Source organism: Labrus mixtus, chromosome 22 (assembly GCF_963584025.1).
Source record: "Labrus mixtus chromosome 22, fLabMix1.1, whole genome shotgun sequence".
In the NCBI taxonomy this organism is placed as follows: domain Eukaryota; kingdom Metazoa; phylum Chordata; class Actinopteri; order Labriformes; family Labridae; genus Labrus; species Labrus mixtus.
In genome coordinates this window covers 8,227,927-8,245,194 of record NC_083633.1, presented here as the reverse complement: position 1 = coordinate 8,245,194, position 17,268 = coordinate 8,227,927, and the positions used below count along the sequence as shown (strand labels likewise).

The 17,268-nt window shown below is 40.6% G+C and overlaps 3 protein-coding genes across 3 annotated transcripts; all 3 read right to left on the bottom strand.

Annotated features, from left to right (window-relative positions):
* Positions 1-320: 320 nt before the first annotated feature.
* On the bottom strand, positions 321-7,042 carry LOC132956365 (E3 ubiquitin-protein ligase TRIM39-like). The gene is made up of 3 exons (XM_061029772.1): positions 6,942-7,042; positions 2,346-4,352; positions 321-2,094 (listed from the first exon to the last, which is right to left on the bottom strand). Exon 2 carries the CDS (start codon positions 4,348-4,350, stop codon positions 2,731-2,733), a length of 1,620 nt encoding a protein of 539 aa, XP_060885755.1. The 5' UTR covers positions 4,351-4,352; positions 6,942-7,042; the 3' UTR covers positions 321-2,094; positions 2,346-2,730.
* Positions 321-9,908, bottom strand: LOC132956366 (E3 ubiquitin-protein ligase TRIM39-like). The gene is made up of 3 exons (XM_061029773.1): positions 8,249-9,908; positions 2,346-2,678; positions 321-2,094 (listed from the first exon to the last, which is right to left on the bottom strand). The coding sequence occupies exon 1, from the start codon at positions 9,897-9,899 to the stop codon at positions 8,286-8,288; it is 1,614 nt and encodes a 537-aa protein (XP_060885756.1). The 5' UTR covers positions 9,900-9,908; the 3' UTR covers positions 321-2,094; positions 2,346-2,678; positions 8,249-8,285.
* Positions 9,909-13,359: 3,451 nt separating this feature from the next.
* LOC132956627 (E3 ubiquitin-protein ligase TRIM39-like) lies at positions 13,360-16,770 on the bottom strand. The gene is made up of 2 exons (XM_061030188.1): positions 16,550-16,770; positions 13,360-15,450 (listed from the first exon to the last, which is right to left on the bottom strand). Exon 2 carries the CDS (start codon positions 15,446-15,448, stop codon positions 13,838-13,840), a length of 1,611 nt encoding a protein of 536 aa, XP_060886171.1. The 5' UTR covers positions 15,449-15,450; positions 16,550-16,770; the 3' UTR covers positions 13,360-13,837.
* Between the last annotated feature and the right edge of the window lie 498 nt (positions 16,771-17,268).

The window sequence follows — 17,268 nt, the reverse complement described above, 5'->3', positions numbered from 1 at the left end:
AACACATATTTGTCCTTTTTTATGCTGTTGTTTGAGTAACTTTGCTGTTGTGTGGGTAATTAAGAAAATACATTTTATAAATTTACTGAATACAAACGACTTTATTTTGTATCTCAAAATAAATGGAGGCTTCATCATTGTTAATGTTAATGAAATATGTACTTTTTGTCAAATTACAAAAAATATTTCAACACCAATAGGCTGATAGGCAGTATGATGGCAGGTGTGGTCAAATATTCAAAATGTTCCAAAGTGAAACACACCTGTAATGATCACATTTCAGATATAACACCAGGACAAATACACAAAGGCAAAATACATATAGTCATAACATTATTTATTTACCGAACTAATACAAGAGACATCGTATAAAAACATCAACACAGACAAATCCAAAAAGCAGACAGCGTTAAAATGTGAAGAGCAGGAAACACATCTGATTACTACAGATGTTCATCATGTTTACATGTTCTACGTTTCGATTCATTTTTACAGATGTGCGTCCAAGTTTTAACAACATACCCATTTAAATAGTTTATATTTGAAACATTTGAAACAAGGTCGCTTCATGTCTCGTCATTTAAAGCAGTCATCACCTTCTCATGTTTTCTCATCAATTTAACATTTTTAACATTTTTTGGAGAAATGTTTTTTTGAAGATTGTTTAGAGGAAATATTTAATGTGGTATTCCTGATTGAGGCCTTCAGGCGTTAAAGTCTGGAGAGTGAATATGTGGAAACTCTCTCTTTGAAGTCAGAGGGAATTTAAATCAGCTTTTCTTCTGGATAAATGTCGCTGAGTTTAAACACGTCTTGAGTTTCTATGAGACTCTAATGACACTGAGCACAGATCCATTAGTTTAGAGGGGACATATTATGAACACTGTTACAGTGTTTCTGAACATATATTTGGGTAACCTGAGTGTCTACTGACCCACAAAATGTGAAATTAACCCATCCAGTCCTTTGTTTGTGGTCTGCATAAGTCTTACAACACAGAGAAAAATGCTCTGTTTCAAATGTGCTCTCCTTGTGATGTCACAGTGGGATTCTGGTAAGAAAAATCCCCTCCCCTCCCCTGGTATCTCCACCCATGGACTCCTCCCCCAGCCTAGAGCAAAACTTTAACTCAGGTCGGCCATTTTTATTCTCGCTACAGAGGAGTGATGTCTACGGGGAAAACTCAGGGGAGGGCTCATTGCATTTAAAGAGACACACACACACCAAAATGGAGCGTTCTGAGAGAGCTGGTTTATACAGGGTCACAAACCTCCTCTGGTGCTTGATTCATGTTATATTTTGACCAAAGCACAGCTCAGATGTTTCATTTAGACCACAGGGGACTGTTTGAAAAAGTGGAAAAGGGGGATAATATGTCCTCTTTAATTTGATTGAGCATCGTTAGGATATTTTACATTAAATTAAAACAAGCTCAAGATGAGAATAAAGGAAACACAGCACCAACAGAACAGTACATTAAGTATATATTTTGTTATTGGTCGTGCACTGGTTTAAAGCTGTGGTCACTTTGTGAAAGCACATTTACACTCCAGCTTGCACACTGCACTTTAAAGAAAACACATTCTGCACAGAAAACACCCGACTACTTAACAGAACGGCATTCAATTCATCTTCTGCGGGTAACATCTCTCTGTTGTGCAGGCAGCTGTCAATCTAATGCAGAGCAGCAGCTGCATGCAGAACCTGGAGGACATACACTACAAACAAAACACCCAAATACTCAATAAAAACTTCAGACAAAACCAAGATACCTTAGTGTGCAAATTGATGATGTGACTCCATAAAGTGCCCACACCACGGCCTTTAAACCGGTGCACGACTAGGAAGGAAGTACCTCTTCATTACAACGTTTCATCATCATTTTCAACATATGATTCACGAGATCGTCTTCCTCCGAGCTATCAAACTCGTTAACATACAGTGACTAAACTGAGAACCCCAAATACACGCACACGTAACAATCCAGTGTCTCAGTTTGTTCTAGAGGAGAACACCCAGCCTGTACCTATTTGTATAAGGACAAGTATGGAGCAAGTAAAGTGATGCCACACACCACAGCTTTAACAGCCGAAGCTAATTATTGCACAAGTTACTTTTTCTTAAAATTGTATTTTATTTATTTTATTTACCATTTTGCACAATTTAGAATTTATTACTGTAAATATTATTTATCTTATTTTTACCTCATTTTATTTGATCTTTTTACCTAATTTTGGTTGTATTGCACCGCGGGTCGGAGACAAACGCAATTTCGATTCCACTGTATGTCTGGCATATTTTGAAATTGACAATAAAGTTGACTTTGACTTTGACTTTGACTTGACTTAATTTGCATCGCCCTCCCTAGATGGTTCTGTAAAAGACATCAACGTCAACAACAGATGAACAGACCCAAACAAGCACAGCAACAACAGACAGAAGAGTACAGGATACAAACTATCGTACAATAAAACAAAGTAAAACAGGAAGAGCAAGATCAAATATGACCACAAGACTGAGTCCTCTTTATGAACTGTTCCAGTTTGAGTTTAGAACGACTCCAGTCTGGATCCAGTTTGAGCTCTCCACTTGTTGATCCCCTGCACAGAGATGGATGTTTGTCCTAGATCTCAAATCAATGAAACATCTATGGGTAGGTGTGTTAATGGTGCTCTCCGCTTCACCACCAACACAAAGCTTATCTCACACTGAGATCATTTAATGATTTATTTACTGTGTTTGGCTCACAGGAGTGATGATCAGAGGGGCACGGTCATCTAAACAGGGACCGAAGATGGGGAAGAGTTTCTCAGTGAAGTTACAGCCGGTGAAGGAGTAGATGAGAGCTGCTGCATCTACATCATAGAAAGAGACCACACCCTCCTCGTAATCTACAAACACGCCCACCTTCTGAGGCTTTGACTTCAGAGAGAGGAGAACGCCACCGACAGCTTTGTAATCACCTCCATTCCTCAACATCAGAACCCAAGGGCCTGTCTCTAGTCTTGGTGAGATTGTTTCCTTCCTGTTAATCGACCCTCGGGCCACTCCTAAATCCCATTTACTTTTATTTTTAACCTCAACCTCAAAATAAAACTTTCCTGCAGAAATACTCTGCTTTCCTAAAACACAAGCTGTCATAGAAAACCTCTCTGGGTTGTCTGGGAGATTCTTTCTTTTACCATAATATACTTGTTTCCCGTCATCAGACAGAATGAGAAATGGATATGCAGTATCAGGATCCAGAGTGACGTCCACTGCATACTGCTGGATCCTCCTCAGCTCAGACTCAAGCTGCTTCTTCACTTCTTCACTGAGTTTCTCCTCCAGCTGAGCCACAGCACTCCTCACCATCCCCTCATACGATGAGTGAACTCTGACCTCCGTCCAGTCTTCAGTGGGTGGGTGATCAGGGTTCAGGGATGGGAGGTTTTGGAGGAACTGGAGGTGGTCTTCAGTGCTTAAGATCTGCTCCACTTCAGTGTTTCTCTTCATCAGCTCAGAGATTTCATCTTCCAGCTCTTTGATGAAGCCTTCAGCCTTCTCCTCTGTTGTTTTCTGCTTCTCCTCAAGTAAGTCAAGAAGCTGAGCCAGGCCTTCCTCGACAGACCGGATCAGAGCTGTGAAGACCTGCACGCTGTCTGATTTCTCCCGGTCAGTATCTGCCCTGCTGAGCTCCACTGAATCCTTCATCTCCTGAATCTTCAGATGTCTCTCCTTGATCATTTTCTGAATTTCTGTCTCCGTCTCACTCAGCTCAGCCTTCTTCTTTTCAAATTGCTCCATCAAGGGAACAATACAGTGAAGCTTGTGATTTGATTCAGTGCAGCTGAGACACACACACATCTGATCCGTCTTGCAGAACATCTCCAGAGGTCTGCTGTGACCTTCACACATTCTGTCCTGCAGGTTCTCCACAGGATCGACCAGCTCATGCTTTGTAGGACCTGTCATGTTCTGATGAATCTCCAGGTGAGTCTCACAGTAGGAGGTCAGACACATCAGGCAGGACTTCAGAGCCTTCAGTTTGGATTCAGTGCAGACGTCACACAGAACTTCTCCAGAGTTGGTGTTTTTCTTCAGAGACATTCTGCTGCATTTCTTCACAGCCGACTGTCTGAACTGAGCAGCCATCTCTGATATGAACGTGTTGACTCGAAGCTGAGGACGTTTTTCAAACACATCTTTACACATGGGACACTCACACTGGTCATTAACATCCCAGTGATGAGTGATGCAGCTCTTGCAGAAGTTGTGTCCACATGGTATGGAGACTGGATCAGTGAACACATCCAGACAGATGGAGCACAGAAACTGCTCCTCAGATAGCATGCAGCTGGCGGCAGACATTTCTAGAAACGGAGAGAAAAGACCAATCGATAACGTGAAACATGTTGAAACAAGGAACTCTAACAAATCTTATATTTATATACCAATGTCTATAAAGCCTTTGCATTGTGGGAAACAGTACATGAGAGAGACTTCTCTGATGCAGACTGTAGATTTGTCACGTATCAGCACAACATCCGGGTTTTCTTTTGGCATACTGCAGATCTCACATTTGTTTTCATACTTTAACCAAATCAGTATGAACTACTGGTGCTGTAGGTGGTTTGATTGACCGCCTACAGCACCAGTGACCTCCCTCACATCATGGTGGATTCATGTTGGCTCTCTGTAAATAATATATTTAAATGTACGGTCTGGACCTGCTCTTTAAAAAGGAAACGTGAGCAGTAGGAACTGAGGTTAATAAAGACTGATAAATGGTGATCTAGTAGCTGAGGAGAAGAGCGAACATATTATTTATTTTTAAAAAGAGGACAAAAATTAAACTGTGAGTAGAGATTAAAATATAACTGAACTAACAAACACAATATGTGGGCTACAGAATGTTAAAAAACGAATTCAAGGTGAAACCTTTAAACAAAACAGTGTTTGCTGCCATCATGCGGCCATGAGATGTAACTGCAGCATCTCTTTGTAGACATTCTGACTTTTATTATTTAATCAACAGATAAAGGACTTGTTATTATCTAACGTATGAGTTACGTCATATATTTATCTACGTCTCAGATAGCATGCAGCTGGCGGCAGACATTTCTATAAAACAAGATTGAAAATAAATCAAACTTTTTAATTACCGATTATTAAAAGTTCATTAGACCTTTTACCGACATTTGGTAGAGCACGACCGATTAATCGGCCAGCTGATAATATCCTGTGACTATCGGTCTCGGCTACTGGCATCACAGATATGCGCTGATATTACTCGATTAATTCATCAGTCAAATAGCATTTCATTTGAGTTTCATCGCATGACATTAGCAGTTCTCTGTCACCAGCGCTATATGGATTATAAAAAGCATCATCACTCTCCAGAGTGTCGAGCGGTGATGTACGTACATGCCCAGTTACTTTCCAGCTGAGTGACCATCCTGTCTTTGTTATAAATCTTTTCCACAAGGGTTTGATAACTTAGAGGAATAATGCAGTCGCCTCTTGAGACACCCCTCGTGAAGTGGTGTGTGTTTGTTCGTATGCTTACAAACTCTCTGAGTGGGGGAGGGGCCAAACCATTTGTGATTTTATAAAGGAGGCATGCATTTGAATGTTAGCCTGAGGACACACAGATGGCAGGTCATTTATATACAAGCAGAATAAAAGTGGGACCAGTATAGATCCCTGCGGAACGCCAGTGGACAAGCAGAGGGCGTCAGATTGATAATAAAGTATTCGCACACTTTGAGAGCGGTTGGAGAGATATGATTCTACCCATTTAAGTGCATCAGCAGAGAAATTAAAGGTGGATAACTTAGATAGAAGAACCCTGTGATTTACAGTGGCAAATGCTTTTCTGGGATCCAGAAAGACAGCACCAACAATGCCACGGTTATCTAGCAGTGATTTGATTTTTTTCAATGAAGAAGCAATTAGCTGTCTCTGTTGAGTGGTTGGATCTGAATCCAAACTGCATTGGATGCAGGTGATAAGAGCTGTTGTTCAGGTGATGTATCATTTGCTCAGCTGCCCATTTCTCTGCAACTTTAGACATAATAGGAAGAATGCTGATGGGCCTATAATTGCATGGTGAATGGGGATCACCAGATTTGTAAATTGGTGAAATAACGGCAGATTTCCACACCCTTGGGAATTCACCCTGTGATATTGAGAGATTAATGATTTTGGTGATGCGTTTGGCTAATGCTGCACCAAGATCCTTAACCATTGTTGTGTCCATCCCAAAATCATCTTTTGCTTTTGATGGCTTGAGGGATCTAATCATTTATGTGATCTTTGATTTACATTTATAAAATGGAATTTTCTACATCGCTGATCATGTTTTGGTTGGATAGTTTCTGTGTTTATTTAAGCAGGTAAATGTGCAGACGAACCAGCAGGCCTCTCCTTCACACACTGCTGTACTAACTCTCCTTATGCTTTATATAGTTCAAGATATGTCTGGTCTAATAACATCGGTGTGACTATTAGTGAGGCTACAGTCCATCTCCGAACACAAACACACATCATAGTTTTTTCTAAATATAGTCTAACATCAACACAAATCTCCTCACAAATCAAAAAGAAGCTCCTGACGTTGCGTGCAGGAGAAGAACCACTTTGCGCATGCGCACGGCACAGAAAAGTCCAAAATCAAAATTATGGAAAAAAATCAAAACAGCAGTAAGATTGATCTCTTTGATATAATTGTCCCATAGACTGTAAATATTACGAGCAGAAAAATCAGAAAATAAAGTCTCTTTCCTTCTTTAAACTCACTAAATAACAAAATCTGACCTGATGATGATAATATTTGATTTATAGGCGCCACCTTACAGATCTGTTCTGTGATTCCACATTGAATAAAAAACTCAATGATGGGATAAGAACAATAAATCAATCATTACTCTGTTTAAATACACACCCTGCACGTTACTCACCTGAGTATCTTTTAGGGTTTTTCTGTCAAAGTCAAGACGAAGAAGAAACTCTGACTCCTGGAGAGAAAATATTCTTCTGAAGAGATAAGTTTCAGTTTCATTTCTCTCCCCCCCCCCTTTTTTTTTCTTATACCGTAAAACTTCAAATGAAAGCCCATCCCAATATGAGTCCCAGGCTCCTTTTTACCGGCCTGGCGGTTACTGCTAATTTTTGACAAATAAAGGCAGCTCTCCATCAGAGGATCTTTTTGCATTTATTGTTGAAATAGTTTGCAGATCAAAAATAAGTAAAAAGTGATGGCAGAGTCATTTTCATAGAGTGAATTACATATTAAAAACATGAGCTATTATTTGGAGTTTTACGGTAAACTTTTTTTTTTAAATAGGGACAGTGCACATTAATGATCATAAACGTAAATATGCCAGATTATTGTCAAAGGCTAATTTCCACCTGTAGTCCCTTGGAAGTAATGACAAAACAACAACATATATCGTACATGAATTAACAGAGACACATACCAGTATAAAGAGCGGCTGTTCGACTTTGTTCAGAACAAACCATGAAGTGACCATCAGAGTTCAAAGTTCTTCAGGTGCTGCTAAGGGAGGTAAAGTGTCAGAGTATTAAAGTGTCACAGTGCTGGAGTATTGCACATCATTAAGCGTGTAACTTTAAAGGACTTGAAGGAAAGCACAAACAAGAAGACGTACCAATTAAGTTACAAGGACAATTATCAAACACATCATAATAATAATAATAATTCCATTGACAGATTCATTTAGAAAAAAAGTGTGGGATAAATTTAAATTATTGACATGAATTCTTTTAATACAAGTGTTAGGGACCAAGCAGCACATGACACGAGATTCATTTTAAAGAAAAGGTGGATTTTTATTTGACCCAACAAAGAAATATAAAGTTTACAAACCAAATTAGAAGAACTAGGCCAATAAAACAAAATAAGGTGTGAACAAAGCAGCAACCTCCAGGGTGTAAAAATGAGGCCGATGCTGAAGAGTAAAATCCTGCAGTTCCTCGAGTGTCCACTAGAGGCTGGCTGCAGAAGCACAGGAAGTCACATGTGGCCATTGCCTTAAAAAAATCCGTCTCTCTAAGTAGACTATGGTGGCAGGTTTTATAGTGACTGTGAGCATCGGACCCAGGTGCTCTCAGTAAAGGTCATAGGGCCGTCACAATCACGTAGTCCTGACACAATCTTTAATTTAGTTGGATTCACTAGATCTCAAATCAATACATCATCTATGGGCAGATGTTTTAATGGTGCTCTCTGCTTCACCACCAACACAAAGCTTATCTCACACTGAGATCATTTAATGATTTATTTACTGTGTTTGGCTCACAGGAGTGATGATCAGAGGGGCACGGTCATCTGAACAGGGACCGAAGATGGGGAAGAGTTTCTCAGTGAAGTTACAGCCGGTGTACGAGTAGATAAGAGCTGCTGCATCTACATCATAGAAAGAGACCACACCCTCCTTGTAATCCACAAACACGCCCACCTTCTGAGGCTTTGACTTCAGAGAGAGGAGAACGCCGCCGACAGCTTTGTAATCACCTCCATTCATCAACCTCAGAGCCCAAGGGGCTGTCTCTAGTTCTGGTGAGATGCTTTCCTTCCTGTTAATTGATCCTCGGGCCACTCCTAAATACCATTTACTTTTATTTTTAACCTCAACCTCAAAATAAAACTTTCCTGCAGAAAAACTCTGCTTTCCTAAAACACAACCACTCATAGAAAACCTCTCTGGGTTATCTGGGCGATTCTTTCTTTTACCATAATATACTTGTTTCCCGTCATCCGACAGAATGAGAAATGGATATGCAGTATCAGGATCCAGAGTGACGTCCACTGCATACTGCTGGATCCTCCTCAGCTCAAGCTGCTTCTTCACTTCTTCACTGAGTTTCTTCTCCAGCTTAGCCACAGCGCTCCTCACCATCCCCTCATACGATGAGTGAACTCTGACCTCCGTCCAGTCTTTAGTGGGTGGGTGATCAGGGTTCAGGGATGGGAGGTTTTGGAGGAACTGGAGGTGGTCTTCAGTGCTTAAGAGCTGCGCCACTTCAGTGCTTCTCTTCATCAGCTCTGAGATTTCATCTTCCAGCTCTTTGATGAAGCCTTCAGCCTTCTCCTTTGTTGTTTTCTGCTTCTCCTCAAGTAAGTCAAGAAGCTGAGCCAGGCCTTCCTCGACAGACCGGATCAGAGCTGTGAAGACCTGCACGCTGTCTGATTTCTCCCGGTCAGTATCTGCCCTGCTGAGCTCCACTGAATCCTTCATCTCCTGAATCTTCAGATGTCTCTCCTCGATCATTTTCTGAATTTCAGTCTCCGTCTCACTCAGCTCAGCCTTCTTCTTTTCAAATTGCTCCATCAAGGGAACAATACAGTGAAGCTTGTGATTTGATTCAGTGCAGCTGAGACACACACACATCTGATCCGTCTTGCAGAACATCTCCAGAGGTCTGCTGTGACTTTCACACATTCTGTCCTGCAGGTTCTCCACAGGATCGACCAGCTCATGCTTTGTAGGACCTGTCATGTTCTGATGAATCTCCAGGTGAGTCTCACAGTAGGAGGTCAGACACACCAGGCAGGACTTCAGAGCCTTCAGTTTGGTTTCAGTGCAGACGTCACACAGAACTTCTCCAGAGTTGGTGTTTTTCTTCAGAGACATTCTGCTGCTTTTCTTCACAGCCGACTGTCTGAACTGAGCAGCCATCTCTGATATGAACGTGTTGACGTGAAGCTCAGGTCTACTGTTAAAAACCTTTGAACACAACGGACACTGACACTGGTCATTAACATCCCAGTGATGAGTGATGCAGCTCTTGCAGAAGTTGTGTCCACATGGTATGGAGACTGGATCAGTGAACACATCCAGACAGATGGAGCACAGAAACTGCTCCTCAGATAGCATGCAGCTGGCGGCAGACATTTCTAGAAACGGAGAGAAAAGACCAATCGATAACGTGAAACATGTTGAAACAAAGAACTCTAACAAATCTTATATTTATATACCAATGTCTATAAAGCCTTTGCATTGTGGGAAACAGTACATGAGAGAGACTTCTCTGATGCAGACTGTAGATTTGTCACGTATCAGCACAACATCCGGGTTTTCTTTTGACATACTGCAGATCTCACATTTGTTTGCATACTTTAACCAAATCAGTATGAACTACTGGTGCTGTAGGTGGTTTGATTGACCGCCTACAGCACCAGTGACCTCCCTCACATCATGGTGGATTCATGTTGGCTCTCTGTAAATAATATATTTAAATGTACGGTCTGGACCTGCTCTTTAAAAGGGAAACGTGAGCAGTAGGAACTGAGGTTCATAAAGACTGATAAATGGTGATCTAGTAGCTGAGGAGAAGAGCGAACATATTATTTATTTTTAAAAAGAGGACAAAAATTAAACTGTGAGTAGAGATTAAAATATAACTGAACTAACAAACACAATATGTGGGCTACAGAATGTTAAAAAACGAATTCAAGGTGAAACCTTTAAACAAAACAGTGTTTGCTGCCATCATGCGGCCATGAGATGTAACTGCAGCATCTCTTTGTAGACGTTCTGACTTTTATTATTTAATCAACAGATAAAGGACTTGTTATTATCTAACGTATGAGTTACGTCATATATTTATCTACGTCTCAGATAGCATGCAGCTGGCGGCAGACATTTCTATAAAACAAGATTGAAAATAAATCAAACTTTTTAATTACCGATTATTAAAAGTTCATTAGACCTTTTACCGACATTTGGTAGAGCACGACCGATTAATCGGCCAGCCGATAATATCCTGTGACTATCGGTCTCGGCTACTGGCATCACAGATATGCGCTGATATTACTCGATTAATTCATCAGTCAAATAGCATTTCATTTGAGTTTCATCGCATGACATTAGCAGTTCTCTGTCACCAGCGCTATATGGATTATAAAAAGCATCATCACTCTCCAGAGTGTCGAGCGGTGATGTACGTACATGCTCAGTTACTTTCCAGCTGAGTGACCATCCTGTCTTTGTTATAAATCTTTTCCACAAGGGTTTGATAACTTAGAGGAATAATGCAGTCGCCTCTTGAGACACCCCTCGTGAAGTGGTGTGTGTTTGTTCGTATGCTTACAAACTCTCTGAGTGGGGGAGGGGCCAAACCATTTGTGATTTTATAAAGGAGGCATGCATTTGAATGTTAGCCTGAGGACACACAGATGGCAGGTCATTTATATACAAGCAGAATAAAAGTGGGACCAGTATAGATCCCTGCGGAACGCCAGTGGACAAGCAGAGGGCGTCAGATTGATAATAAAGTATTCGCACACTTTGAGAGCGGTTGGAGAGATATGATTCTACCCATTTAAGTGCATCAGCAGAGAAATTAAAGGTGGATAACTTAGATAGAAGAACCCTGTGATTTACAGTGGCAAATGCTTTTCTGGGATCCAGAAAGACAGCACCAACAATGCCACGGTTATCTAGCAGTGATTTGATTTTTTTCAATGAAGAAGCAATTAGCTGTCTCTGTTGAGTGGTTGGATCTGAATCCAAACTGCATTGGATGCAGGTGATAAGAGCTGTTGTTCAGGTGATGTATCATTTGCTCAGCTGCCCATTTCTCTGCAACTTTAGACATAATAGGAAGAATGCTGATGGGCCTATAATTGCATGGTGAATGGGGATCACCAGATTTGTAAATTGGTGAAATAACGGCAGATTTCCACACCCTTGGGAATTCACCCTGTGATATTGAGAGATTAATGATTTTGGTGATGCGTTTGGCTAATGCTGCACCAAGATCCTTAACCATTGTTGTGTCCATCCCAAAATCATCTTTTGCTTTTGATGGCTTGAGGGATCTAATCATTTATGTGATCTTTGATTTACATTTATAAAATGGAATTTTCTACATCGCTGATCATGTTTTGGTTGGATAGTTTCTGTGTTTATTTAAGCAGGTAAATGTGCAGACGAACCAGCAGGCCTCTCCTTCACACACTGCTGTACTAACTCTCCTTATGCTTTATATAGTTCAAGATATGTCTGGTCTAATAACATCGGTGTGACTATTAGTGAGGCTACAGTCCATCTCCGAACACAAACACACATCATAGTTTTTTCTAAATATAGTCTAACATCAACACAAATCTCCTCACAAATCAAAAAGAAGCTCCTGACGTTGCGTGCAGGAGAAGAACCACTTTGCGCATGCGCACGGCACAGAAAAGTCCAAAATCAAAATTATGGAAGAAAATCAAAACAGCAGTAAGATTGATCTCTTTGATATAATTGTCCCATAGACTGTAAATATTACGAGCAGAAAAATCAGAAAATAAAGTCTCTTTCCTTCTTTAAACTCATTAATAACAAAATCTGACCTGATGATGATGATAATATTTGATTTATAGGCGCCACCTTACAGATCTGTTCTGTGATTCCACATTGAATAAAAAACTCAATGATGGGATAAGAACAATAAATCAATCATTACTCTGTTTAAATACACACCCTGCATGTTACTCATCTGAGTATCTTTTAGGGTTTTTCTGTCAAAGTCAAGACGAAGAAGAAACTCTGACTCCTGGAGAGAAAATATTCTTCTGAAGAGATAAGTTTCAGTTTCATTTCTCTCCCCCCCCCTTTTTTTTTTCTTATACCGTAAAACTTCAAATAAAAGCCCATCCCAATATGAGTCCCAGGCTCCTTTTTACCGGCCTGGTGGTTACTGCTAATTTTTGACAAATAAAGGCAGCTCTCCATCAGAGGATCTTTTTGCATTTATTGTTGAAATAGTTTGCAGATCAAAAATAAGTAAAAAGTGATGGCAGAGTCATTTTCATAGAGTGAATTACATATTAAAAACATGAGCTATTATTTGGAGTTTTACGGTAAACTTTTTTTTTTAAATAGGGACAGTGCACATTAATGATCATAAACGTAAATATGCCAGATTATTGTCAAAGGCTAATTTCCACCTGTAGTCCCTTGGAAGTAATGACAAAACAACAACATATATCGTACATGAATTAACAGAGACACATACCAGTATAAAGAGCGGCTGTTCGTCTTTGTTCAGAACAAACCATGAAGTGACCATCAGAGTTCAAAGTTCTTCAGGTGCTGCTAAGGGAGGTAAAGTGTCGGAGTATTAAAGTGTCACAGTGCTGGAGTATTGCACATCATTAAGCGTGTAACTTTAAAGGACTTGAAGGAAAGCACAAACAAGAAGACGTACCAATTAAGTTACAAGGACAATTATCAAACACATCATAATAATAATAATAATTCCATTGACAGATTCATTTAGAAAAAAAGTGTGGGATAAATTTAAATTATTGACATGAATTTTTTTAATACAAGTGTTAGGGACCAAGCAGCACATGACACGAGATTCATTTTAAAGAAAAGGTGGATTTTTATTTGACCCAACAAAGAAATATAAAGTTTACAAACCAAATTAGAAGAACTAGGCCAATGAAACAAAATAAGGTGTGAACAAAGCAGCAACCTCCAGGGTGTAAAAATGAGGCCGATGCTGAAGAGTAAAATCCTGCAGTTCCTCGAGTGTCCACTAGAGGCTGGCTGCAGAAGCACAGGAAGTCACATGTGGCCATTGCCTTAAAAAAAATCCGTCTCTCTAAGTAGACTATGGTGGCAGGTTTTATAGTGACTGTGAGCATCGGACCCAGGTGCTCTCAGTAAAGGTCATAGGGCCGTCACAATCACGTAGTCCTGACACAATCTTTAATTTAGTTGGATTCACTAGATCTCAAATCAATACATCATCTATGGGCAGGTGTTTTAATGGTGCTCTCTGCTTCACCACCAACACAAAGCTTATCTCACACTGAGATCATTTAATGATTTATTTACTGTGTTTGGCTCACAGGAGTGATGATCAGAGGGGCACGGTCATCTGAACAGGGACCAAAGATGGGGAAGAGTTTCTCAGTGAAGTTACAGCCGGTGTACGAGTAGATAAGAGCTGCTTCATCTACATCATAGAAAGAGACCACACCCTCCTTGTAATCCACAAACACGCCCACCTTCTGAGGCTTCGACTTCAGAGAGAGGAGAACGCTGACAGCTTTGTACTCACCTCCATTCATCAACCTCAGAGCCCAAGGGGCTGTCTCTAGTTCTGGTGAGATTCTTTCCTTCCTGTTAATTGATCCTCGGGCCACTCCTAAATACCATTTACTTTTATTTTTAACCTCAACCTCAAAATAAAACTTTCCTGCAGAAAAACTCTGCTTTCCTAAAACACAACCACTCATAGAAAACCTCTCTGGGTTATCTGGGCGATTCTTTCTTTTACCATAATATACTTGTTTCCCGTCATCAGACAGAATGAGAAATGGATTTGCAGTATCAGGATCCAGAGTGATGTCCACTGCATACTGCTGGATCCTCCTCAGCTCAAGCTGCTTCTTCACTTCTTCACTGAGTTTCTTCTCCAGCTGAGCCACAGTGCTCCTCACCATCCCCTCATACGATGAGTGAACTCTGACCTCTGTCCAGTCTTTAGTGGGTGGGTGATCAGGGTTCAGGGATGGGAGGTTTTGGAGGAACTGGAGGTGGTCTTCAGTGCTTAAGAGCTGCTCCACTTCAGTGTTTCTCTTCATCAGCTCAGAGATTTCATCTTCCAGCTCTTTGATGAAGCCTTCAGCCTTCTCCTTTGTTGTTTTCTGCTTCTCCTCAAGTAAGTTAAGAAGCTGAGCCAGGCCTTCCTCGACAGACCGGATCAGAGCTGTGAAGACCTGCACGCTGTATAATTTCTCCCGGTCAGTATCTGCCCTGCTGAGCTCCACTGAATCCTTCATCTCCTGAATCTTCAGATGTCTCTCCTGAATCTTCTGCTGAATTTCGGTGTCTAACTTCACCAGTTTGTCCCTCTTTACCTTGTACTCTTCCATCATGGGAACAAAGACATGTTGCTTGTGTTCCGACTCAGTGCAGAACTGACAAACACACCTCTGATCCGTCTTGCAGAACATCTCCAGAGGTCTGCCGTGACTTTTACACATTCTGTCCTCCAGGTTCTCCACAGGATCGATCAGCTCGTGTCTCTTCAGGCCTGGGATTCTGTGATGAGGCTCCAGGTGAGTCTCACAGTAGGAGGTCAGACACATCAGGCAGGACTTTAAAGCCTTCAGTTTGGATTCAGTGCAGACGTCACACAGAACTTCTCCAGAGTTGGTGTTTTTCTTCAGAGACATTCTGCTGCTTTTCTTCACAGCCGACTGTCTGAACTGAGCAGCCATCTCTGATATGAACGTGTTGATGTGAAGCTCAGGTCTACTGTTAAAAACCTTTGAACACAACGGACACTGACACTGGTCATTAACATCCCAGTGATGAGTGATGCAGCTCTTGCAGAAGTTGTGTCCACATGGTATGGAGACTGGATCAGTGAACACATCCAGACAGATGGAGCACAGAAACTGCTCCTCAGATAGCATGCAGCTGGCGGCAGACATTTCTAGAAACGAAGAGAAAAGACCAATCGATAACGTGAAACATGTTGAAACAAAGAACTCTAACAAATCTTATATTTATATACCAATGTCTATAAAGCCTTTGCATTGTGGGAAACAGTACATGAGAGACTTCTCTGATGCAGACTGTAGATTTGTCACGTATCAGCACAACATCCGGGTTTTCTTTTGGCATACTGCAGATCTCACATTTGTTTGCATACTTTAACCAAATCAGTATGAACTACTGGTGCTGTAGGTGGTTTGATTGACCGCCTACAGCACCAGTGACCTCCCTCACATCATGGTGGATTCATGTTGGCTCTCTGTAAATAATATATTTAAATGTACGGTCTGGACCTGCTCTTTAAAAAGGAAACGTGAGCAGTAGGAACTGTGGTTCATAAAGACTGATAAATGGTGATCTAGTAGCTGAGGAGAAGAGCGAACATATTATTTATTTTTTAAAAGAGGACAAAATTAAACTATGAGTAGAGATTAAAATATAACTGAACTAACAAACACAATATGTGGGCTACAGAATGTTAAAAAACGAATTCAAGGTGAAACCTTTAAACAAAACAGTGTTTGCTGCCATCATGCGGCCATGAGATGTAACTGCAGCATCTCTTTGTAGACGTTCTGACTTTTATTATTTAATCAACAGATAAAGGACTTGTTATTATCTAACGTATGAGTTACGTCATATATTTATCTACGTCTGTGGTCATAGTCTGATAAATGTTGAAGTCTGCTTGATTTTAAAAAGCTCTCAGTATTTGGTGTATTAGAAGATATTTTTATATTGGACAAAATGTTTCTGTGTACACCTGACACACCTGACAAAGACTACGTCATCACGCTGACGTTCAGACATTTAATCTCCAGTAAAGTTATCTTTATATTCAGATGAGTTCACAGGTATTTCACCTGTCTGAATAATAATTTCTTCTATCAATGCCTGGAGCAGCAACACAAACACTGTCAGACTTCTTCACTTCTTCTCTGAAACTCTTTGAGCCCTGATTGAAAACTTGAATACAGCTCTATTCTTTCTCTCGCTCTCTCTTTTTATCAAAGTCTACGGTTACTTATCATGCTCACCTGTGCGGATGCGACTTCGTGACGTCAGACAGGTAAAGGAGTTGATGAAACGACCTTGTTTCAGATACAAACAGACGTTGTTCTTCTTCAGCGGTGAAGTTCTGTCACTTTCATTTCCTCGAGTGTGACACCGAAACACTTTTCTGTGTTGCTCCGCCTCGCACTGCGCATGCGTCACTTCGTTTTAGTTGAGTTTAGAAAAAGGAGGTAGTTTATTAGCACGTGACGTAGGTGCAAAGATCGAGAAGGGTCGAGTGGTCTGTCTGCAGGCTGCAAGAGGTGTGAGAGGGGCGGAACCATAGACTGTAAATATTACAGTAAATGGGCGGAACACGTACGAGAAGAGAAGGGCGGAACCAGTACCAGGCTAGGGGGCGGAACCAGTACCTGTCCAAATCTCAGCAGAGAAACACGCGAGATGTCGAAAACTATGATTTTGAAAGAAATGACCTACAGTCACAGGTAAGAGTATTCTCCTTAATATTTTATTAAATATAAGCATATAAGTAACTCATAGGATAGTAACATAGGGTTATATCACAACCGGAGTTGATAAGCTTTCTTTAAAAGCAAACGATTATTATTTTTATTTAAACGATGTTTTAGTTCACCAAGTGTTAAAAATAGGGTAAACGGAGGTGTTAGTTTAATTAAGTAGCCTATATGTGACATTTATCCTATTTTCGTTAAAGATTCATAAATAATTATGTCTCCTTACT

Coding starts and splice junctions, on each gene's coding strand:
- LOC132956365 (XM_061029772.1), bottom strand. CDS start 4,350: ATGTCTGCCGCCAGCTGCATGCTATCTGAGGAGCAGTTTCTGTGCTCC.
- LOC132956366 (XM_061029773.1), bottom strand. CDS start 9,899: ATGTCTGCCGCCAGCTGCATGCTATCTGAGGAGCAGTTTCTGTGCTCC.
- LOC132956627 (XM_061030188.1), bottom strand. CDS start 15,448: ATGTCTGCCGCCAGCTGCATGCTATCTGAGGAGCAGTTTCTGTGCTCC.